Genomic DNA, 22,515 nt, shown 5'->3' on the forward strand with positions numbered 1-22,515 from the left:
GTCTCAGCCCCGTTCCATGACTTTTAAATTTAAGGGCTTGACGGCCCTTCGGGCCGTCTCAGCCACGTTCCATGACTTTTAAATTTAAGGGCTTGACGGCCCTTCGGGCCGTCTCAGCCCCGTTCCATGACTTTTAAATTTAAGGGGCTTGACGGCCCTTCGGGCCGTCTCAGCCCCGTTCCATTTCTTTTAAATTTAAGGGGCTTGACGGCCCTTCGGGCCGTCTCAGCCACGTTCCATGACTTTTAAATTTAAGGGGCTTGACGGCCCTTCGGGCCGTCTCAGCCCCGTTCCATGACTTTTAAATTTAAGGGGCTTGACGGCCCTTCGGGCCGTCTCAGCCCCGTTCCATGACTTTTAAATTTAAGGGGCTTGACGGCCCTTCGGGCCGTCTCAGCCCCGTTCCATGACTTTTAAATTTAAGGGGCTTGACGGCCCTTCGGGCCGTCTCAGCCCCGTTCCATGACTTTTAAATTTAAGGGGCTTGACGGCCCTTCGGGCCGTCTCAGCCCCGTTCCATGACTTTTAAATTTAAGGGGCTTGACGGCCCTTCGGGCCGTCTCAGCCCCGTTCCATGACTTTTAAATTTAAGGGGCTTGACGGCCCTTCGGGCCGTCTCAGCCCCGTTCCATGACTTTTAAATTTAAGGGGCTTGACGGCCCTTCGGGCCGTCTCAGCCCCGTTCCATGACTTTTAAATTTAAGGGGCTTGACGGCCCTTCGGGCCGTCTCAGCCCCGTTCCATGACTTTTAAATTTAAGGGGCTTGACGGCCCTTCGGGCCGTCTCAGCCACGTTCCATGACTTTTAAATTTAAGGGGCTTGACGGCCCTTCGGGCCGTCTCAGCCCCGTTCCATGACTTTTAAATTTAAGGGCTTGACGGCCCTTCGGGCCGTCTCAGCCCCGTTCCATGACTTTTAAATTTAAGGGGCTTGACGGCCCTTCGGGCCGTCTCAGCCCCGTTCCATGACTTTTAAATTTAAGGGGCTTGACGGCCCTTCGGGCCGTCTCAGCCCCGTTCCATGACTTTTAAATTTAAGGGCTTGACGGCCCTTCGGGCCGTCTCAGCCCCGTTCCATGACTTTTAAATTTAAGGGCTTGACGGCCCTTCGGGCCGTCTCAGCCCCGTTCCATGACTTTTAAATTTAAGGGCTTGACGGCCCTTCGGGCCGTCTCAGCCCCGTTCCATGACTTTTAAATTTAAGGGCTTGACGGCCCTTCGGGCCGTCTCAGCCCCGTTCCATGACTTTTAAATTTAAGGGCTTGACGGCCCTTCGGGCCGTCTCAGCCCCGTTCCATGACTTTAAATTTAAGGGCTTGACGGCCCTTCGGGCCGTCTCAGCCCCGTTCCATGACTTTTAAATTTAAGGGGCTTGACGGCCCTTCGGGCCGTCTCAGCCCCGTTCCATGACTTTTAAATTTAAGGGGCTTGACAAAGGCTTTGAACCCTGAGTTGATTCATATCAGTTTTGTCCCCAACCCCACCCACACCCATCATAATTTAAATTCAAGTTGTCCTGTTTTATGTGCAAATTATGGTTTTTACCTTTAATTATGAAAGTTTTATTTATTTTTGAAAAATTTTAAAATTTCAATAATTTTATGTTAAATCTTCCATTATTTTTAATATCAGTGGACATTTTATTAATCTTTCTTTGAAAAGAAAGAATTTCTTTGAAAAGAAAGAAAAGATGATTACGCGGCGTCCACCCTAGCCGCGGAAGAATAATGCCTGAGGGCGAACGCGGCGCTGTGCGCTGCGCGCAGCGCAAAAATGGTCAAAAATAGACCTTCAAACGTCAATTACAGTATGTTAGTCAACTGTTTCCCATAATTTTTCAATTGAATTTTGTTTTCCTTAATCGAAATTATATATTTATTAAAAAAATTTCTGGGAAGCATTTGACTAACATGGTTTTTTAACATTAATTTCCCCATATCTCTTCAACCCTGAAATATTTTTTTCTCCATAATATGTTTTTTTAACCTTTAAACAGATTTATTTAACCGGTAGAAATTTGAAAACATTTAGATTTGTCTATCAAAAGATAGTTTTTTTGGGCGCGAACCCTAGTCATAGGGGAGGTTCTTGAACTCCTCGTTGCTGGCGACTTCTTCGAAATGCTGGGCACAGTAGGTTGATGAAATGTTGAGGAGCTCTGAGCAGTGGTGGGTGTCCGCAAAGGCGCGGATTCCGAGGCAGTTGGATGGATCGAGCTGTTTTGAGAGAAATTCGCAGCAGTAGTGTTGAATTTCGGTCATCTACGGAAAGATAAATTTCTGCCGGAAATCATCCCTTTTTGTACCTGAAGAAGACACGCAGCAGGAAGAAGTTGTTGAACATTTCGTTCTTCGATTGTTATTTGCGCTGTGTAGCAGTAATCGATCAGTAGTTCCATCGCTTCCGCAGAGATTTCATGAAGCTGGATCTCTTGCATCGTCGTTTCTACCATTTCAGACGCGAACATTGCATCGAAGTAGGGACAAGACCCAGCGAGGACATTCTTGTGGCACTTGAAGGTCTTTTCTTCGACTGAGAGAAAATTGGAGTAACTTCTTATGTGGCGAATACAGACCTTTGATAGAAACGTCACAGAGCATTTCATTCTTGCGAAGCCTGTTCATTGAAAGAAGTACTTTTTCTGCATGCTTGTCCGAATGAAAATTTACGGATTGTCGGCTTGAGTTGCCAGCTGAGGAGCAGTGAATCAAATCGGAATTCGTACGTACGGATAAGGGCAAAGCCGAGGGAGTTGTTGGCTGATTTTGGGTTCAATTTATTAAATATGATTGGCAATTTTTTGTCGAATTTCAACCCCTTTCTGTCCGATAAACGACCTAACCGGGGGATCGGGTTTGAGATCATGGGCCAGACGATCGCCTGAGCCCTCTGGCGAACTCATCCTGAAAGAAAATCCTTTGAAACTAAATTTATCCATATCAAGTCAATAAAAATTCCTGCAAGAAGAAATAAACAACAATTCGTCAATAGAACATTTTTATTATTATGCAATAAAGACGAGTTTTGGCAGCCTCTTTCCGCAGTATACAAAAAGTGACTCTTTGCTCTGACGAAGCATTTACTTCAGCTTCTTCTTGGGTCGGAGGTTGTTAGTGTGGCCGCACTTCTTCTTTCGACAGTTGGTGGCTCGGGAGTGCATTCGAGCGTAGCACTTTCGGCAGATCATCTTGTCGCAGTTGTACTTTTCATGGCTATCGACATTTCTACGCACTCGTTTAAATTATCCCTATTCAACTACGGAAGTGAGCGATAACGTTCCTTCTGGGCAAGGACCTTGAGAGAGGGCTCAATGACACCACCTCGGAGTCGGAGGACCAAGTGAAGGGTGGACTCCTTCTGGATGTTGTAGTCGGAGAGGGTTCGGCCATCCTCGAGCTGCTTACCGGCGAAGATGAGTCGCTGCTGATCTGGAGGAATTCCTTCCTTGTCCTGAAAACAACTTTGTCAATCATGAATTCTTTCAAAGATATGGATTTTTTTTTAATTTTCTGCTATTATTTCAAGAGTTCAAATGGACGACAATGTCGCGTTTTCTATATATACCTGGATCTTGGCCTTGACATTTTCGATAGTGTCGGAAGCCTCGACCTCAAGGGTGATGGTCTTACCCGTGAGGGTCTTGACGAAGATCTGCATGAATCCGCCCGATCTGAACGAAAGAAACGATTATTAAAAAGGTTTTCCCCTTGCCACAAATCAGTGTTGTGTTTAATTTAGGCAATGGTAGAAGCGTTGGAGGAAATACGGGGCCAGAGGTCAGCGCATTCCTTCGCGACGGGACCGGTGACGGCCGAGCCCTTCATTTCTCCCTTGTTGTTGACGATGACACCGGCGTTGTCCTCGAAGTAGAGGAAGGTACCGTCTCGTCTTCGGAAGGCCTTCGACTGTCGGACAACAACGGCGGGGTGCACCTTAAGACTTACGTGTTAAAATCGACGATAAGACTGAATTTCGCTTCGTTAACTCTCTGGGCGTTTGAATTCAACAAAAAATGCTTAAACAAAATTCACGGAGCTCCTAATGACAACTTCAAATTTGAATCCGTCTCAGCAAGAGGGCTTCGAGAGGTGTTATTGGTCGAAAGCGCGTTACATCAATCGGCGAGGAAAATTCGAGAAAAGGAAGGCGCTAGGGTCGGCACAGATCACCAAATCCCCACGTAGGGTAGGCGGGGCCTTTTGAAAATGGGCGGTTTTAGCGTTGGATCGGTGCCGACCCTAGCTCAGAATTGATTGGAACAATATTGTTGAATTCAAACACCTCAAGAGTGGCAAACGAAGGGCTTTCTGCTCAGCCGATAGGAGACGAGAATAGGGCGATATAGTTTCTTGTTTCAAGCTTATAGAAGTATAAAATTGAATGTCATCTCAGCACAATTATTGAGAGCGCAATCGTTTTTTTCCCTTATTATCTTCACCTATTGGCTGAGCGAAAGACACGCGATTGTCTTACCTTCTTTCGGAGTTCTGGCTTTCCTTTCTTGACGGAGGCCATGACGAGATCTCCGGAACCGGCGGCAGGGAGACGGTTCAATCGACCTTTGATGCCCTAGAATTGCTTGAGAAACGGAAGGGAAAGTCTGGACTTACGGCGACGGCGATGACGTAGAGGGACTTGGCGCCAGTGTTGTCAGCGCAGTTCATAACGGCAGCCACAGGGAGAGCAAGGGAGATGTGGAACTTTCCACCTCCTTTGCCACCACGTCCTCGCTTAGACATTTTTTATGAAAATCCGATTCTGAACTTGTTTCGTTATTAGATTGGGAAAAAGCCAAAATAGAAATCGGCAGGAAGGCAGAAAAGAAGGACATTTGATTAGACAAAAGGGGAGAAGATGGATTTTGAATGGAAAATGGGAAATTTTTGAATATCTCTCAAGACGTCTGTGGCTGACCTTGCGGGAGAATGAAAATCGAAATTCGAAAGCCTATTTTTAAAATTCAATCGCTATCCGAATTCCTAATTCTACATTCCTACGCAAAATCGCCAAAATGAAATTTTATTATTTTTTCCAAAATATAAATTATGGAAAAAGCGAAAGTGAGGGTCAGCCACGTGCGGTTGAGCGTTTTTGAAGGAGAATCTCGCGCGTGGGCGGCGATTTTTGAGCGGGGGTCGAAAAATCATGATTTGAGCGGAAAACCTAATGAACGAGTGATGATCAAAATAACCCCAAGGCGAAGAAAAAGAGTAAAATTACGTAATGAAAAGAAATTTCTTCAATTTATCAATTATCAACAACAAAATGATTAAATTTAAAAGGATTAAGATCAGTAAGATAAAAGTTAAAACCGACGTCTACCTAAAAATTTAAAATAAGAGCCCATTCATTCCCATGAAAAAACACTATTCAATAGGAGATTGTGAGAAAAATTATAGTAATTTGAGGGAGGCATTTTTTAATAAAATTTCAATAGAGCTTCGTCCTATTTGATAGATTGTTTCGTAACTTTTTTTTCTAAATAAATTATTCTATTTCCCTTGGTTCAAATAGTGCTAAAACCTCGTTGAACTTCTCTTGAGCGCTTTGAAACAATTTTTAATCATTTGGAAGATCTTCATCTGACTGTAGCTCTCTTTAAAATTCGGGGTCAATTTTGGAATCTCTCTCTGTTCTCATAGGTCCGGCGCGTGACACGGAGCGCGCGCGTCCAATCGCCCCGCCGTATTTCGAATTATCCTCCAATCAGCGCTACGATCACAAACCAGCGGAATCGAAATTTTTGCGTTCAGTTTAACTCCATCTATCGGCGAAATTAGCGGACTTCGGGACATTTCTCTGCAGAAGCGAGGGGCGAAAAAGAATTTTGTCCAATGGAGCGTATTTTCAGCCACATTAGTGGCGCCCTATTGGTCGAGAGCGCGCAGAAATGAGTGGGTGGCGAGATAAATGAGTAAACGACGCCAAATTCATCGAAAAACGCAGCACGAACACGCGAAATTCGGAATTCCGCTCCTTTCTACGATCTGCGATGATCTTATTAAAATACTTTTTACCTATTTTAATAATTATTTGTTAACCAAGGATTGGTCGAAAATTTAATTAAACTTAAAATATAACTATTCATAAACTAATTCGGTATTAGTAATATCCTAGCGTTTTGTCAAATCTAAGATTTTTGACTTCAAGTCTAACTAGACTGCACTTGCAGTCGAAGGTGCCAAAAATAAGGGTAGGGCAAGTTATTCGCATTCGATAGAGTCCCTATTCTATTAATTCATCGAAAGCTGATTACATAACCCTCGTCCTATTCTGGCTTTGCAATTGCTTTACTGCAGAAGATTGGGACCTCTTCGTTACGTTGGTTTCTTTTCAAATTTGTCGATTTTGGAAGGATTGAGGTAGCGCCTGAAAACTGCCATATTTTTGGTAGTAATCAAATAAAAAATATTGCCGAATTTTCAGACCCTAACTCAAAGCAACTTGGAAGATCTCTGCTTTTCATAAACCTCCGTCGGTAACTAGTAACACAAGATGTATGATTAGCGCCATGTTGCTCTCTCAAACGTAACGTCTCCTCATCCTGTATGGATTTTGAAACACGTAGGTTACAAATTGTAACTTACAATCAAAGACTAGAAAAGGTTCCCTCTGTCTGGATTCCAGACTCTGGAAAAGAAGTCTCTCGATGACTTGCTTTTGATGTGATCTGTAGTCTCGGAGTAACGAATTTATATCTGCCCCTTTGATTGATCCTTTATGTTCTCAATTCGAACCGATAAATGATTATTCTGGTACGATAATCTGTAAATTCTTGAAAGACAGTCCTGAGCTATCCAGGTACTTCAAGAGGAAAATGAAAAAATTGAACCTCTTCTTGCCGATTATTTGTGATGGTGGTATGCTTTCCTGTATCTTTCAATCTGGTGCAGAAAACATGAATATGGGTCGGGAAACCTGTGCAAAAACCTGAATCAGGGTACCTGCAAAAAAGGGAGAGCCAAGAAATCAAAGAATTCGTCATAAATTTTGATTATTTTTCGGACAAAATTGCATAAAAGTATTTTATTTGAATACAGAATATATAAATAATATTGAAAAAGAATTGTTTTAGATACAAGAAAAGCAAGAAAGAAACTTTGAACTGAAGAAATGGTCGGTTTGAGAGGCGGTAAGAGAAGTCTTTCTTGATTTCGCTAAAGTGGTTTGTGAGTAGGTTTATTCGTTATTAGTTTGGTTAGGTTTTTGAATAAATTGGTTGTAAATAATTGAAATTCGTGATTGGCATTTTGGGTTGGCATCTGTTTAGGACCATGTGATCAAAGAAACAGCTCTTTAAATTCAATAAATTGATATGTAATGAAATGAACTGATTAAAAAGTAAATAAATAAAAGTAAAAAATCACACCTGGGAATTGAGATGAGCTTCACGCTTCTTTTCTTTTTTTGAAGAAGGCGATAGAACTAATTTTACGTTTAAAAATCAGGATTTATAGTTAACCAAGATTTCACTTTTTCACCGGATGGTTATATAAAAAAACGAGTTTTTAGAATTTTTAGCAAGGGGTTTCTTGAAAGCTTATTGATAAGGCTCTGGGCTCGGCAATCTGTGTAGAAAACCTGGCCTAGATAAGGGTGGGAAGGCAGCTTCAATGCGAAAATCTTTAAATGATAAGTCGAGACGAGTCTTTTAAGATATTAGTGGATAATGTTAAATTCACAAGGCTAGTTTTAGGTTAAAAAAATCTCATGCTTTGGTAGTCCGAGCGTGCGTCGGTAAAGTTTTCTTATCAGTTTTAAACGCCACGTAGCTATAGAGCAGGGAACCGAGGATGGAAATGTTGATCCCGACGAAGTTGAGCATCGAGAACACATAGTCAGGAAAGTAGAGCATGCCATAGTACGCGATGCTGATGTTTTTCAGGCAGCCGACGACGGTTGTGGTCAAAGAAGTATTGAACTTTCGAACTGTCACAAGATGCCGCAAAAAAGGGTATCAAACTTTGGCTGGCTGACAATTTCCTGAGTACAAAGCACCACGGCAAAATTCAGCACCAAACCCATCATACAGCTCATCACAAATTGAAGACAGAACATTGGATTAGACCAGCCGTCGAATTCTAGCGCCTTATCGATGTGTCTCAAAAACGATTCAAATTTCTACTCTTCCATGATTTCAAGTAGACACAAGGCAGATTAATATTGAACCGTTGCCCAATTTGATGGCATAAAAGGGCCACCAAGGGAAAACCAAAAAGCGCGTTATAGAACAACAAGCCATATTTCCCGAGATCCTTTTTGTTCAAAAACATTTTTGTATAAACGCCATTTGCAGCGGTGGTCAAGTTGTTGCCGAAAATGAAGGCGTACGAGAGAAGGTCGAAGGCAAGGTCATTGGCGGCGGCTATTAGCGCTCCGAAGATCATGATGAAGACGGAAAGGACGACGAATCGATTAGGCTTTGTTTTCAACATGTAGAATTCGAGAATCATCGTCATTAGGATGCTACGAACGCTTGAAAAGGGCTGGGAAAGATGGGACGTACCTGAATCTTCTTAGAACAGTAAACATGGGAATTGAAAGAGCTTGAGTCGCGTTCAGTCCAAGAAGACTATTTGCCAATGTAAAAAGCGGCAAAGGAAAGACCCGCCGGGGCAAGTCCCTGGAAAGACGAGGGAAGGAAATGAACCCAAAAAGCTTGGCGATGAAAAGCACAACGATTGTGCATGCCATCTGACCGAGGGAAAGGATGTTGGCAGAGGGGAACTTGTAGCTCGTCAGAACGGATTTGTTCACAGTGGTGATAAGAACAGAGGCGAGCGCTGAAGAAGTAACATGAGTAAAAGTTCTTCAGCAGAAAAATTACCATAGAAGACTGCTGAGCCAATTTTAGCAGCTGAAGAAACAGCATCATTTTCTGTCTTCATTTTTTATATATTGAATAACTTGAGTAAGTAAACTAAAGCTAAAGCTTCGATTTCGATTCTCTGTTGAATTTTTTTTCACAAGTATTGCGTTGCCATTTTTTTAATATTCTAAAGAAGAGTGTTTATTCAAGAGATGGGAATTGGAAGAATTGGATTTATTTTTTATAATATTTGTTCACGAAAGAATGGAACCTTTGTTCCGGGCAGTAGATCGACGAGAAATAATAACAGGGTAATATTTTTATGCATCTGTGTAAAAGAAATAAAAAAAATATAGAAAATTTAATAATGAAGAAGTTAGAGTCAGAGTAATTTTCCGTCAACATTTTTTCGGCAAAAGATGAGACGACTTCAAGAGCAGATTTTTATATAACGATAATACAAAAACAAAGCTCAAGCTATTCATCATCCCTATTCAAGAGCCCAGTATGATAAGTCAAGGATATTGAGGAGGAATTTTGGTGTGTCGATTGGCACGCTTCGCATTTTAACGACAGTGAATGGTAGGTCAATTGAAAAAAAATAGAATGAACTAAAGGAAGAATAATAGAATAAATGTATAGGAGAACTATAAAGAGCAAAATTATTTTTCAAAGAATTTAGCACTATTTTAGCGCTAGAATAGATAATAGGCAAATGAACCTGAAATAGGCTTGAAACGTAAAAGTTGAAAGTTGAGAAGCTTTTTAAGGAGATTTCATAGCATAAAGAAATAATTGAATATTGAGATTAGATAAAACATTGTCTAAAAAAGGTCACTTGGAAAACATGTGAAGCTCGGAGTATTTACAAGGTCAAGCGGGGGAGATACAGTATTACAGTAAGTAAAGAACAATCATCAATGCCGGAAGAGAGGTTGAGATCGTTCAAATGTCCCATCATTATGCATCGTTACATTTTCTAGAGACGATTTTTGAGCTTGAGAAGGAATGCTTCATTGTGTACCTGGAATAGTCATATTTGGATCGCATGGGTTAGATCTGGGCGGATTCAAGGGCTGGTTATTAAGGTAGTTGAAAATCGGCTCATTCGGTTGCAGCCGCGGTTGCTGTCGCTGTTGAATCATCAAAGGATCAGGGTGTGGCGTTGAGGTTGACGGGCCGTTTGAATGGCTTAGCATTGAGTGGCTTCCTTGAGCAGTCAGACCGTTTGGAGTGTTGGAGCCAACAATCGAGTGCTCAGGCATGGGAAGGCCGCCGGAAGAGCCACCGGATGAGGATTGACGGCTCAGCGAATACATGGGTGCTTGACCATCCGCCTATAAGAAAAGGTATTTATCTTGTTTTCATACTGTCAACTTACGTTACAGCCAAACTGTGCTTGAATCTCTTGAACTCTCTTGAGCACACATCCTGCAGTGAGACGAGCCTCGGCGTCGCAATCCCAACAATCTCTAATTGTCTCACAGAGATTCTTGAATTTGTCGTCCTCACTCCACGGGGGATCGTCGTATGCGTCGTCCTTCTTCTTGAATTTTGGGCGAAGGTTGTTGTCAACGATGTTATTTTGGAGGTCCTCAAGGGTGGGCTTTTCCTTGGTGAAAAAATGATTCGTTAAATAGATGCGTTTTTCGTCATGAATTCACCGTTCCTGAGTGCCAAGCTCATTTTCATACGGCAACGAGTAGTGAGCAGGTCCACGTGGCAAGTCCTTGCATCGGGAAAGACATTCCCACATGACCAAAGCAAAAGCATACATGTCAATGCGCAAAAAGGCATCACGGTGAAAGGAAATTGCACGCTCGAGAATCTCTGGCGCCATGTATCTCCGCGTTCCAACTAAAATAAGGAGGTAAAATGGCTGTTTTAGCCGATAAAATACCAGATGGGTGGGCATCTCCAAGGTTTTCACCAAGTTTGAATTGAATGGCAAGGCCAAAATCGCTTAGGACCGCCGTCAAATCGTTCTTGAGCAAGACATTCTTTGATTTGAGATCTCGATGAGCAACAGACGGCTTTCCCTCAGACAGTTGAGTGAAGGTAGGTGTCATATCTTCGTGTAGAAACCGCAGACCATCCGCCATAGTGGCGATCACATTCAATAATTGAGAGAATGTCTATAAGCAAATTGATTAATTCTGACTCTAGTCAATCCTTGGTCAGAAAAGAGGGTCAGCCGAGAACTTACCAAGGTGTGTTTGTGCAAAAAGTCACTGAGCGATCCGACTTCGTGGTATTCTGTGACGATCCAGTACTCCTTCTGAACGTCGTATCGCTCTTGAGCACCGAGGAAGGTGAGAATGTTGGGCTTGTGAATGTCCATAAGTGGCTTGAGCATCATGTAGATACTTCGCTCATTGTCATAAGAGTTTTTATCCTATAAATTTTCGCCAGAAAGTCAAAAGAAAGATCCTACCTGAAGGCACTTTACAGCATATTTACGATTGTCGCTACTTAGCCCCGTCCAAACAGTTCCATATTTTCCTTCTGCGAATTTTTCATGGAGCTGAATGTCACTCACCCACGCATCCTGGTGATCAACATCCTATAATCAACGATCGGAAGCTGCAAAACTAATGTTCACTTACGATGGTGTAGTCCTGGTGTAAATCAACGCGCGAGTCGTTCCCGTTCTGTGTTGGGAGTATTGGAATCTGCTCGTTGTGCGTTCCATTCATCCCGTTGTTAGACGGAGTTTTTCGGCGTACGTAGAACTTGTAAACAAAAGCGAAAACGACGACGACTCCACAGAGGATGGGGACCGTGATGGAGATAAGTTTGTACAGGTTGAATGTAGCCGCTTCCTTAATTTTCTGTTAAAGCTAAATTTGAACGGAGCTTTACCGGTTCTTCAGGCTCGAATTCTTTCCAGGAGTGATTGATGTTCATATGATGGTTGCAGTTGTCACTTCTACACCTACAGCCGATATAAATCGTTTCGTTTTCTTCCTTAGGCACTTCAGATTCCACATCGCAGGTTTCATTGATTATCTCCATCGTCGAATGCGGGGCGTGAAAACAAATGGCATAGCTAAACAGGGTCGGTTTAAATCATCATAAAGCGGTAAAGCAATCACCTGATGTAGTAGTTTTCACTATTGTCGCAGCTCTTTGTCTCGTGATTGGGGCCCTTGCACTCCGCTCTCGTGTGGCAGCGGTAGGCTAGCGGGTTGTCGTCCTTGATTTTACTGTCCATGCCGCAGGGATAGTGCGATACTGCGCACCACAGTTGATCCTCGCCAAAAGGTGTTGTCTTCTGCACAACTTGAGGAGATATCTTTCTGTTGGATTTGAAAGAGCACGGGGAGAAATAAAGCTGGTCTCCATTCTTAATTCTTGATAAGAGCAAGAATATGGGGTTCCCTTACGTTTCCAGCATGATTTGCATATGTTGCTTTATAAATGCTTCCGGAAGAAATGTCAAGAATCTGTTGAATTTTAGGGTCATTGAAGTCAATCCCATTTTCGAGAAGATCTTGCTTGTCAACAGGAGACGATCCATTTCCATAGTAGTAGTAATAGTTGTCGATTAGATTAACGAGGTCTTTGAAAATGATTCCCGACAGGTGCTTGTTGCTTGGTTCGTCTAGGTCGACCAGGGTTTCAGCCGTGCCGAGGAGGAATTGGCCGGTTGATTCATTTTTAGGGAGAGGAAATGGACTCACTCTTTGGTCATAAAAACACTTTTTTGGGCTCGTCTACAAGAACTTCCTTGCGGAATTTTCGACAGGCGATATTACGTTATATTCTGAGCCCTGAACCTGAAGGGCCAAAGATCCAGGAAGCAAAAGTTTGAAAACCAATCCCATGATCCATCTGTTTTACATAAACTGTCTAAAAACATGAATTCGGTGTAAAAAATTGATTTCGATTGCAGACTTCATTTTAGACGATAATGAACTTTCTAAACAGGGTCTCTAAAAACGAGAGCGTCCAAAAACAGGCGTGGGGGTTTTCAAAGTAGCATCAGTTTCAGTATTTTCCTAAAATAGTAGATAGAGATTGGATGTTTTTCGGAGTTCACAAAAGTTCAAGGTACAGTTGTAAGATTGGAATATTCTATTGGCGTTTTTGCGTAGTGTCATAAAATGACCATTCTCTTATCGAATAATATCGTTAATTTCTGCATACTAATCTGTCTAATTCTCGTCCTCTTCACTCTCCGTTTCCTAAATAAAAGAAATAAATAAGAGTTACAACATGACATGAAGAATATGATTAGGGACTTTCACGGGAAAATGACTGCCCTTCGATTTTCGTAAAAATTTCCTTAAAAGTATGGATTTTTTAGCTGATTCTGATGATACCAAAATCTTTTTGATCGGATAATGCTGCGGAAGACAAACTCAAGACTACTCTTAAAGCTGACCGATTTTTCACCCGAGTTTTCTGGGTCACTTGCTTATTATTTTTCGAAAATTTCTTTGCAAACATGAAGCTTAGGACTTCCGGGAACTTTTTTTGTGTTAATCACCCGGTATTGTTTGCATCTGATTCCGTGTACTGGGTCAAAGCAAGCACCCACTGAGATTATGGCGCGCGCTAATGCTTTTCGGGCTCCCCGCGCAGCGTGTAAAGCACTAGCGCGCCGTCACTTTTACTTAGTTATCTGATGATTGTGGCCGACTAGTAGAACCAAGTAAATTCATTTTTTGAGAGATTAAGAAAAAGAGTCTGATAGAAAAGATATCGAAAAAAGAATGACGAGGCAAGACGAGCTCTATACTTTTTCGATCTTTGAAAGATAAATTCGATGTTTTTCATAATATTCAATATTTTTTTGCCAATTTTTTGATCATATTTGGAATCAGCAGGTAAGAAAACATGTTTTTTTCTGAAAAATCAAGAAAAACGGATGGCTATTTCGGGTAGTTGGAAAAGCGAAAATTGGGCCCTCGCGCTCCCGTGATAGTCCCTAAATATGATAAATAGCGCCGCTTTTTATATTCATTATACAGCTCTTCCTTTCTCTCTTTTTTCTCAAAGAAGAATATGGGAAAATTGATATAAAATGGTAGGTCGTGATGCTCTTAGTTATACCTCAGATTCCACATTCGCTGAATCACTTGGCGGCAAGACAGCCTCGATTTCATCGATGAAGGGTGCCTTTTTCAACTCATACCGGCCACTCTGCCTTTCGATCTCGGCCTGGATTTTTTCTTAATAAATTATTTAACAAATTATACATTAAAAACCCGCAGCATCAGCAGACCAAGCTTGGCAACTTACCCATGGCTACATTTAGGACCTCTACTCCATGTTTCTGGTCGTTCGTTGTTGTGGTGATAAAGTAAAGAGGTGGGGCGTAGAGTTGAATTTTAATCTAAACAAGACGGTCTTTCCCTCGTATTTTTATCACCAAAACTTACGGGAACTTGTTCTGTACTGCATTCCAATCCCTTCGTAAGCGCGGCTTTGATAGCATCGACGCCTTCGTATTCATAACAAGTAACTTCAATCTCGGCTCTCAGTTTTTTGGGTTGAGGGGTCAGTCGCTACAAAGAAAAACATTTTATTCACAGGTCTATCTGTTCGCTATTAGCAGAAAAATCGAAAGCGGGGCGAGAAGTACCGCAATTAATGTTTACCTGTCTGATAGTCTTGAGAAGAGCGGCCTTTTGCGCGTCCGTAATATCAAGCTCGTCTAGAACCTCTTCGTTGTCGACGCACTCTTTGAATTTGTTGTACGAAGCACGGTGGGGCTACAAGAATTGATAGTTGATCTGGAAGACAAGCTCGTGCGAACTTATATTCACATATTTGATGGTTATGTAATGGCATTAGAGGGTACCCTCCGGAACGGATTAGTTGAATAAATTTATACATCGAATAATTACTTGCGACAAAAATATAGTACCGCGATTTTCATTTCTAGATGACTATTGTGTCCGCCTACGCTCCGTCAATTTACATTATCAATTTTTCGTTATAACATTTTTCCCATGCAAAAATGTTAAAACGACGTGCGTAGGCGGACAAAAATAGTCACTCAGGAATGATAATCACGGTACAACTTTTAGCTGTGTGAAAATCGGGAACACGAAAATCGCGACTTACCTCTTCTGGTCGTTTGTATTTGGCATCAAAGTGCCAGGCTGTTTTCTCCATGAACTCTTCAAGCTCCTCGTTCGTCGTGATACCTGCCAGTTCCGCCGCATACGTAACAATTGAGTTTACGTGCTTCGCCTGTCCGGGAAAATGTGTGTGATAAAGAAAGCCTATCGGCAGATATGCTTACCTTTTCATATCTGTTCTCACATCTCCTTTTCTCATCTTCTGATAGACGTCTCTTTGAAAGATCGATGTATCCTTTATCCTATTTCATGGGTTACTTTTGGTCCTTGTTTCTTTGGTGTTTTTACTGTAGTGAAGGGTTAGTAGAGTAGGCTCACAATCACTGTGAGCCCGGTTCATAATTCTGAGGAATTTTCTGTCGAAAAATATGATTTTTTTAGATGTCTAAAATCAGATCTCCTGATTCAGGATCTGTAAGCGCTGCGCGCCTGATCTGATGGAGAAACTCACTTTTCGCTTCACTTATCTCTTTACTTTTTTGTGTGCATCCAGTAATTTTGAGTCACTTTTTCGCAAAAATTATGAACCGGCTTAACAACTTTGTGTATAATAGACTATTATCATTAATAGTCGAATAACACCGTGGTTTCCGGAAAAAAAGAAAGTGACCCGTTTTCCTTGTCCACTCGAACTACCACGGCGCACTCATCGCGGCCAACCCTGACAAGCTTGTTGATGGATCTGATTCGTCTACGGGACAGCTCAGATAGGAGAATCATGCCTATAAAATTTTTACTTTTGAGCCAGGTTATTTTCCAGGGATCATCTGTTCTCTGACAAAAAGAACTCTTTGGAAAAAGCCTCCCTCGAAAATTCTAGATATTTATAATGCACAAAGCCTCTTGTTCTCCATATGAGGATAAGAAAGATGATCAAGAGGATTATTAAAATAAGAAGGAGGCTCCCTCGGGAAGTTCCCACGGCTCCGTTATGAAATGGAATTATTTTTATCGAAAATGACTTTTAGGGAAAGGGAGGGGCTTCGAAATGTATTCTGAAAGGTTGGCCATTCTCGGGTTACGAGCTTTAGAACGATCGAAAGAAGCTCGAATATTTTCAAATAAGGATGAAACAACATTTGCCATAAATACTTATGATCCTGAAAAGACGCCTGGTAGCAGGTTACTTACCAGGAATATTATTGAACTCTAGCAGCTTGACATAAGCTCCCATCTCGCCAATCTCAGTGACAGTCGCGATAACCGCATCATCAGCATCAGGAAACGGTTCCTTATAAAAACGCACGGACAAGCTCTGCTTCACAACTGGTATAACCGAAGCCATTCTACAATTCCAAACTCAGCAATTTGAAATTTTATCTTTTTTTTCGTATTTTTTCAAATAAAAATAATTGGTCAGAGGAGTTATTTTTTGTTGTAAGAAGAGGAGGGAGCAAGATTTTTTGTATACGAAAAAGATCTTGAGAGAATTGAATTTCAAATTTTAACAATTAAAAATTGTGAACATGAACACGGTTGGAGAAGTAGAACTAAAGGCTCTAAGATCACTGTTAATGTAACGGGCTAACTGGGGACCTCCAACACTCATTCCATCCAAAATCCAAACCTGCCAGAGCAACATAGCAACATAGGGAGCCTTATTTATCCTCTACGTTGCTTCGTACGTGCCCTTGTTCCTCCTTGGGGGACATGGCTTTATCCCATGGATGAACATGGCTACATCGGCAGAATTTAAAGAACGAACTAGCCCCTATATTAATTCAATAAGACAAGATGCGAGCCTGCGAGTAGTAACACTGTACTATGATTTTACACTGTCATTGAATTTTTCATGTTTTATTTCTGAAGTCTTACCGGCCACGAGGTTTTTGTTGAATCATGTATTTTTTGGTGGAGCGAACAAGGATGGAGGAGCCAAGTTAACAAAGGTAAAAAAGTATAAGTAGCCAAATATGCTCCAGAAATCATGTCAGGAGCAAATTGGACCGGAGAAGGTGAGAATAAAAAATTAATAATACCAGACAGACTGTAAATAACAAGTAATAGTAATTTGTAGTTTCTTGACAAGCAGAAAAGATCGAATAGTTTGTACGTTAAGTTTTCCTAGTGGGTAAAAATTTACACGTAATGAGATGCAAAATGGTAGATACTGTATCATACAGGAAAGTACATGTACTCTTGGGTTGAGTCAGCTTTTTTAGGTTAAGGATGCGTCTGATTGAACTCGTATGGAAAAGTGTGCTTACGTGTAAGAAAGAAATTGAAGTGGGGAAAATTTGAATTTGGGTTAGCAAGGTTTCCTGCCACCTTGTTCGGAACTTGGCAGTTTACAGCTGAGATTATCTTTTTTTGAATGAAAGTTGAAAAAAACACAGATGGCTCAGGGGCATCTTTTTGGGTTCCTTTCGTTTTTGTGTTGCGCAAAAAGACCACCGAACCAGAACTGAGTGACCGGTTGATTCTTGGCTGACTTTTCTCCCTGGCTAAAACTTGAACCCGAGTCTCGAATTCCCCCCATTTTGAAAATGAAAAAGGGGAAAAGACAGCCCTAATCCGTGTTTAGCGTTTTCTTTTCCAAAAGTCGTGTGGTTCTTTAGAATCTTGATTTGAAATTGGGGTAAAATCAGGTTGTGTGCTCTTGCTGGTAAAATAAGGGGTGGACAAAATAATAAAATATGGAGTTTTTAGCATATGGAATAAGGGCGAAATAATAATATTTTGTTTAGGAAAGGCGCGCAACCAGAAAGATCAACGATTGCTCCTGATGGTCTTTCTGTTGTGTAGCCTCTTGTTGGACGTAGGAAAAAAGGTGTCGTGTTGTTTACAGGAAATAGTCTGGTGTTCTGCGCGTCACGTGCGGCTCGCCACGGCGCGGGGCTGGATCAAACTGCAAGAATGAATAGCGAAGGTTGTCGTCCAGCTCCATAATCGCCGCCTATAAAGGAGAGCAATAAAGTAATTTAATCAAATGAGTCATTGTCTTGCCTGATTTCCGCATCTGTAACAATAATTTGGCGCCGAGAAGATGGTGACGACGTTTCGTTCGTGGCACCAGTTGTATCCCTCCATCACCAGCTGGTGAGCGCGCGATATGAGGGTCAGCCCGTTTGTGTGATTGAAGGTCTCAGATATGTCCTAAAAGAAGGACGCTAGAAAGACCTATTTCTTGGGAAGCGTACCTGTCCAAAAGTGTATCCAGCGCCACGAGGCGAGATTCCCCATCCGCCACGATCATCTGGATCGGACCAGAGAAGGTCGCACATTGGTCCCTCGTGTGGTACCTCCTGAAGTCTGTCAAGAGCGCGGATGTGATCCAAGGTATCAATCGAAGGCTAAACAAAACGGTAATGAAAAAAAGAAATGAAGAAGCCTACCGATAGACCGCCGTGGAGAGCGAAAATCTGATTATCGACGATCGCCGTCAATGGCAAGAAGTCGAACAAATCGGTGTAGTAGCGCCAGACATTGGCGTTACCATATTTTCGGAGGCATTCGTCATAGAAGCCGTATACTAAAAGGTGTAAGGAAGGGGGAGGAGAGGTGGAATACCTTGTGTAATCTGCCTGGATTCGTGGTTGCCTCGGAGGATGGTGACTCGATGGGGATATCGAACTTTGAGCGCGACGAGGAGGGTGACGGTCTCGACGGAGTAGTAGCCACGATCGACGTAATCGCCCATGAAGAGGTAGTTGGTGTCGGGAGCTTTGCCACCGATTCTAGAGATCGATTACAAGTAAGAAGGAGGGAAAGAATTACCGGAATAATTCCATGAGATCGTGGAATTGACCGTGAACATCGCCACAGACAGTCACTGGGCATCGAACTTCCTGGACGTTCCCTTCATGGGTGAGGATTTCCTTTGCCTTGTCGCATAGTTCTAGAGTTTGTTAGCAGTGATAGTGGTGGCTGAAAGTGTACCTTTGACTTGGGATTCGTCGAGCTGCTTACATTCGTAAAGTTTCTCAATCCATCCGTCCAGATCTTTCGCCTTTGATATCGTCGACCCGTCCTCCATGTATCTAGACAGAAAAGGGGATGAAGAACTAGTTGTTTTCGTGTTTAAAAATGTTAAACTAAAAGGTGTTTTTTATAGTCAGGATATTCGTTCAGTAAATAACGATTTTCGTATGTTAAACTTTCTTCTAAAGATGCGTTTAGTTTTGGATTGTCTAGGAGCGTTTTCAGAAGAGGGGATGAAAAGTGCTTCTTTGTAAAAATCCTGTCAAACGCCGATTCGACTTCTGATTTCTCCGAAGCTTCAAAACTGCCCGACTTTTCTTTCTCCATTAGAATGATGAAGGCGCGCAATTCTTGAGCGCACAACGCTCCTTTTCTCGCGTCAATTAGGTGTTCTACGTACTCCTCCGCAAAACCGTTTTGTAACAACTAAAAAGCGTATTGAGTTCTAGAGAAAAAGGATTGTCTCTCTTACGAAAAGGATGAATTGACCGCCGTGGCGCGTCGCGTAAAGATGGTCGAAAAGCCCGTCTTTTGCTAATTTCGCGTTGATCTTTTCCCGTAGGCGGCAGTAATGATCGTCGTTTTCGTCGAACGTCGCAAGCGCTGTTTCGAGCAGCTGGACTGCACCTTTCCATCCGTGCTCGCTGAAAGGAGCATGAAGAAGAACAAGAAAGCTCGGGTTCTTACCGAAGGAAATTGTCGATGATTTCTGAGTTGTCTGGGTGATCTGGGTCGACGGAAGGGGGAATGTTCATGGATCTGTGCTTTGTTGGGTATTGAGCCTGAAAGTAAATATTGAAGAAAGATGCAAGCAAATGACAACATAAAGCAAATACAGCTACTAATGATAGGGCGTGGTGATGAAAGATGGTTACTAATGGCTTCGTAGGGATCATTCTTGAGACAAGCGATAAAAGAATGGTCAAACAGGCACCTTTTTCAAGAAAAAAAAAACAAAAATGACCTAAAATTAGCTAAAGAGTCAGTTCTGGGATTTTTAGAGGATTTGGAGTTAAAAAAATCAATGTAATTTCCATCCCTAACAGTGATTTTAGCCCGATAATACTCTAATAGTAACTTGAAAATTTGTTAATCAGGAGATCTTTACCTGAAGTCTTCTATTGCGCTCTGGCCACTCAGCATATCTCAAATTTCCACTTATTCTTTCCCTGACATAAATCGGTCTATTCTTGTGCGAATAACTCTCCGAAACATCCATCATGACCAAGTTGGACCCGTCAAGGTGATAATAAAGATCGTCTTCGTGAGGAATTGGCGTGGCGATTTGCTCCCTTGCGATACATATCGGCGGCATTTCGGAGCGCTTGACAACGTCTTCGTAGAAATTTAAAAGTGACTCTTTGAATTGCGATGGGGACATGAGGTGGTCGCCTGGGACTCGGTACTTGGTCACATGAAACGGTTCCTAAGAGAGATACGTTGATTCACGCGTTTTTCATCACTTTCTGACTCACCTGGACGTCTCTGAAAAACATCTTCTCCTGCGCCAAGTCGAGATTGGCCTCGACTCCCTGGAGAATATAAAGCAAAGTGCGACTGAACCATGCGCCAAAAGCTGGATGCAACTTTTCGCCATATTCGGACCACAAGAATCGATCGCTTCCTTCCGAGTTGATGCTGATTTCGGCCGAAATCGAAGGCGAACTTGAATGTATTGAGGCGGAGACGAGTTCTTTTGTCTTTTGAAAACTTGCTTCGTCGTAGTTTGTGAAGACGCTAGACGAAGTAGTAATAAAGATAAATAATTAAAAACAAACTGTAGCTAGTGTAGCCAATGCTGCAATCTGACTGTACTTACTCAACAATATCGGACAATTCCTTGGCCTTCTTGTGCTTGTGCCAGATTTCTCCATTTTCCTTCAGAGTCGATAGTTTCTCAGGCTTGGCATTGACTTTTTCGCTCAATCCCTAGCTAATTATTTATACAATTTTGTAATGCAATAAAGCTCTTACCGAAGGTCCTTTGTAGTCGATGTGGTACGCGTACGGGCCGTAGTTGAAGTTGAAACGAGTGTATTTTGGACCTGAATTATTGACAATTAAAATTGGCTCTTTTTACTATAATTTCCTAAAAAATATGAATTTTTTTTATTAAATTAATTAAGAAATAAAGCAAATAATCTGTGATGAGTCATATCCGAGAAAATTAATTAACTTTTTTGCTCTAAAATGTAATTTATTGAGTGCTTTCTGTACCCAATGAACTTTGACCCACTTTTCCGCGAAAGAAAAATAATAAACTAACCTGGAATTTCCCTGAAAGAGGAAAACCTCTTATGCACACTGCCCACGGCTCTCATTTTACGATAAATTTACGGAAAGCGCGTGAAAGGTGATAATTTGCAATAAAAAGTGTCGAGTTCTCTCGAAATCGTGCTGATTTTGCGTCGGTCCGCTACTGCGGCCAGCGACGATCGATCTTCGATTGGTTGTTTTGAAACTCGACACCTACGCGCGCAATAGGCGCCCTCAAGCGGACAGCGAAAATTATTCGGGGACCACTTTGAAAATTACTGGTGAAGGTAAGCTTTTGCCTGGGATTTGAAGGTGATGTAAAGATGGAGAAAAAAGATTCTAAAATGTAATGCGAGCCGCAGAACTACGGCGGTGCCCTTGAGTGTCTATCATTATTTTCGCAGTTGTGAATGACGGATGATATTCATGGTATACTTTATACGGTATAAATTATACCGTCTAAAGTACCAGTTTTTGCAAGAAGAAAAAACGCTATTCCAGCTTGAAGGCCACGAAATACAAATTCTATTCGTTTTGCCTCGGCCCGTCAAGGCATGTCGGCATTTCGGAATAAGTTATTCAGTAGAGGCTCGAAATTTCGCAGCTTTCTTTACTGACCTCAGCGCTTTTCTAATTTTTAGACAGGGTTTGACCTAGCTTTTCAAAGCAGCGCTAGAACGTCATCTTTCATAATCCATCAAGCGTTGAAGTCATCCTGCCGTGATTATGTCGACGATAGCGAATACCTAGGTAAACTTGATGAAAAATGAGCTCTTTTTAGAGCTTATAAATCAGGGAATATAATACAGTTTTAGAATCCTCAGAAGCTGGGGATCATTTTGACTATTGATACTTGAGGGTTCTGCTCATGCCCTGAGGGGTTTTGGGCCTTCCAAAGTCCCGAAATTTCGCCAATCTGGGTAAGGGGCTCATAACTTTTCTTCTCCCCACTTCTGGAGAAAGCCCACTATATGAGCTTGTAGAGGAGCCTCTAACGGTTCAGAATATGTATAGAAAACCACCGGACACCCCCATTCTAGAGCCTCTAGAAGGCCCGGAAGTTGAGGAAGTCACCGAAAAATCAGTACTTTTATACGAAAATAGAGTAAAAAGGCAATATTTTCATCGGAAATCGTTAGAAAAACGTTTTTAATGACTTTCTGACGTACAAAATTTAGTCTGGGGTCCTCCCGGGGTGAGTTCTTACGAAATTCAATTTTTCTCACAATATGACCCCACGTGACCTCAAATGGCCCAAGAATAAATTTTGTACGTCAGAAAGTCATTAAAAACGTTTTTCTAACGATTTCCGATGAAAATATTGCCTTTTTACTCTATTTTCGTATAAAAGTACTGATTTTTCGGTGACTTCCTCAACTTCCGGGCCTTCTAGAGGCTCTAGAATGGGGGGTGTCCGGTGGTTTTCTATACATATTC

General features: G+C 42.0%; 8 protein-coding genes across 11 annotated transcripts; all 8 read right to left on the bottom strand.

The window, feature by feature from the left end:
• Window positions 1-2,069: 2,069 nt before the first annotated feature.
• On the bottom strand, window positions 2,070-2,605 carry LOC145712235 (kelch-like protein 20). Its single transcript, XM_081789922.1, has 2 exons — window positions 2,306-2,605; window positions 2,070-2,261 (listed from the first exon to the last, which is right to left on the bottom strand). The coding sequence occupies exons 1-2, from the start codon at window positions 2,603-2,605 to the stop codon at window positions 2,070-2,072; spliced, it is 492 nt and encodes a 163-aa protein (XP_081646048.1).
• Window positions 2,606-2,980: 375 nt separating this feature from the next.
• On the bottom strand, window positions 2,981-3,792 carry LOC145701165 (ubiquitin-ribosomal protein eL40 fusion protein). The gene is made up of 2 exons (XM_081778427.1): window positions 3,565-3,792; window positions 2,981-3,450 (listed from the first exon to the last, which is right to left on the bottom strand). Exons 1-2 carry the CDS (start codon window positions 3,655-3,657, stop codon window positions 3,256-3,258), a joined length of 288 nt encoding a protein of 95 aa, XP_081634553.1. The 5' UTR covers window positions 3,658-3,792; the 3' UTR covers window positions 2,981-3,255.
• Window positions 3,700-4,784, bottom strand: LOC145701054 (large ribosomal subunit protein uL14). Its single transcript, XM_081778319.1, has 3 exons — window positions 4,611-4,784; window positions 4,474-4,569; window positions 3,700-3,932 (listed from the first exon to the last, which is right to left on the bottom strand). The coding sequence occupies exons 1-3, from the start codon at window positions 4,737-4,739 to the stop codon at window positions 3,735-3,737; spliced, it is 423 nt and encodes a 140-aa protein (XP_081634445.1). The 5' UTR covers window positions 4,740-4,784; the 3' UTR covers window positions 3,700-3,734.
• A 2,233-nt stretch (window positions 4,785-7,017) lies between these two features.
• LOC145699233 (nucleotide sugar transporter SLC35D1-like) lies at window positions 7,018-8,992 on the bottom strand. 3 transcript variants are annotated; one of them, XR_014134005.1, is made up of 6 exons: window positions 8,828-8,992; window positions 8,507-8,783; window positions 8,176-8,466; window positions 7,992-8,101; window positions 7,370-7,929; window positions 7,018-7,157 (listed from the first exon to the last, which is right to left on the bottom strand). XR_014134005.1 is itself a non-coding variant. In XM_081776531.1 (5 exons), exons 1-5 carry the CDS (start codon window positions 8,886-8,888, stop codon window positions 7,709-7,711), a joined length of 960 nt encoding a protein of 319 aa, XP_081632657.1. In that variant the 5' UTR covers window positions 8,889-8,992; the 3' UTR covers window positions 7,226-7,708. The 3 variants fall into 3 exon arrangements, 1 of the variants encoding a protein (XP_081632657.1); XR_014134002.1 differs by lacking the exon at window positions 7,018-7,157 and adding an exon at window positions 7,226-7,294; XM_081776531.1 differs by lacking the exon at window positions 7,018-7,157 and having other exon boundaries at window positions 7,226-7,929.
• An 85-nt stretch (window positions 8,993-9,077) lies between these two features.
• On the bottom strand, window positions 9,078-12,672 carry LOC145697984 (activin receptor type-2B-like). Its single transcript, XM_081775227.1, has 12 exons — window positions 12,589-12,672; window positions 12,196-12,510; window positions 11,905-12,155; window positions 11,672-11,858; window positions 11,416-11,631; window positions 11,244-11,372; window positions 11,016-11,204; window positions 10,710-10,944; window positions 10,479-10,666; window positions 10,191-10,415; window positions 9,834-10,146; window positions 9,078-9,788 (listed from the first exon to the last, which is right to left on the bottom strand). The coding sequence occupies exons 1-12, from the start codon at window positions 12,634-12,636 to the stop codon at window positions 9,727-9,729; spliced, it is 2,358 nt and encodes a 785-aa protein (XP_081631353.1). The 5' UTR covers window positions 12,637-12,672; the 3' UTR covers window positions 9,078-9,726.
• A 20-nt stretch (window positions 12,673-12,692) lies between these two features.
• Window positions 12,693-16,210, bottom strand: LOC145699402 (eukaryotic translation initiation factor 2 subunit 1-like). Of its 2 annotated transcripts, none has more exons than XM_081776709.1 (9): window positions 16,033-16,210; window positions 15,518-15,623; window positions 15,066-15,141; window positions 14,885-15,013; window positions 14,416-14,529; window positions 14,197-14,322; window positions 14,057-14,150; window positions 13,868-13,986; window positions 12,693-12,996 (listed from the first exon to the last, which is right to left on the bottom strand). In XM_081776709.1, exons 1-9 carry the CDS (start codon window positions 16,184-16,186, stop codon window positions 12,967-12,969), a joined length of 948 nt encoding a protein of 315 aa, XP_081632835.1. In that variant the 5' UTR covers window positions 16,187-16,210; the 3' UTR covers window positions 12,693-12,966. The 2 variants fall into 2 exon arrangements, with proteins under 2 accessions (XP_081632835.1, XP_081632903.1); XM_081776777.1 differs by having other exon boundaries at window positions 15,066-15,131; window positions 15,508-15,623.
• Window positions 16,211-16,682: 472 nt separating this feature from the next.
• On the bottom strand, window positions 16,683-18,974 carry LOC145699571 (serine/threonine-protein phosphatase 2A catalytic subunit beta isoform). Its single transcript, XM_081776882.1, has 7 exons — window positions 18,781-18,974; window positions 18,619-18,739; window positions 18,412-18,578; window positions 18,237-18,373; window positions 18,042-18,194; window positions 17,848-17,997; window positions 16,683-17,797 (listed from the first exon to the last, which is right to left on the bottom strand). The coding sequence occupies exons 1-7, from the start codon at window positions 18,875-18,877 to the stop codon at window positions 17,684-17,686; spliced, it is 939 nt and encodes a 312-aa protein (XP_081633008.1). The 5' UTR covers window positions 18,878-18,974; the 3' UTR covers window positions 16,683-17,683.
• Window positions 18,910-21,228, bottom strand: LOC145698593 (uncharacterized). Its single transcript, XM_081775839.1, has 8 exons — window positions 21,089-21,228; window positions 20,797-20,867; window positions 20,642-20,751; window positions 20,298-20,559; window positions 19,931-20,248; window positions 19,510-19,604; window positions 19,295-19,466; window positions 18,910-19,248 (listed from the first exon to the last, which is right to left on the bottom strand). Exons 1-8 carry the CDS (start codon window positions 21,141-21,143, stop codon window positions 18,931-18,933), a joined length of 1,401 nt encoding a protein of 466 aa, XP_081631965.1. The 5' UTR covers window positions 21,144-21,228; the 3' UTR covers window positions 18,910-18,930.
• Window positions 21,229-22,515: the final 1,287 nt, after the last annotated feature.

Source organism: Oikopleura dioica, chromosome 1 (assembly GCF_907165135.1).
Source record: "Oikopleura dioica chromosome 1, OKI2018_I68_1.0, whole genome shotgun sequence".
NCBI lineage: Eukaryota > Metazoa > Chordata > Appendicularia > Copelata > Oikopleuridae > Oikopleura > Oikopleura dioica.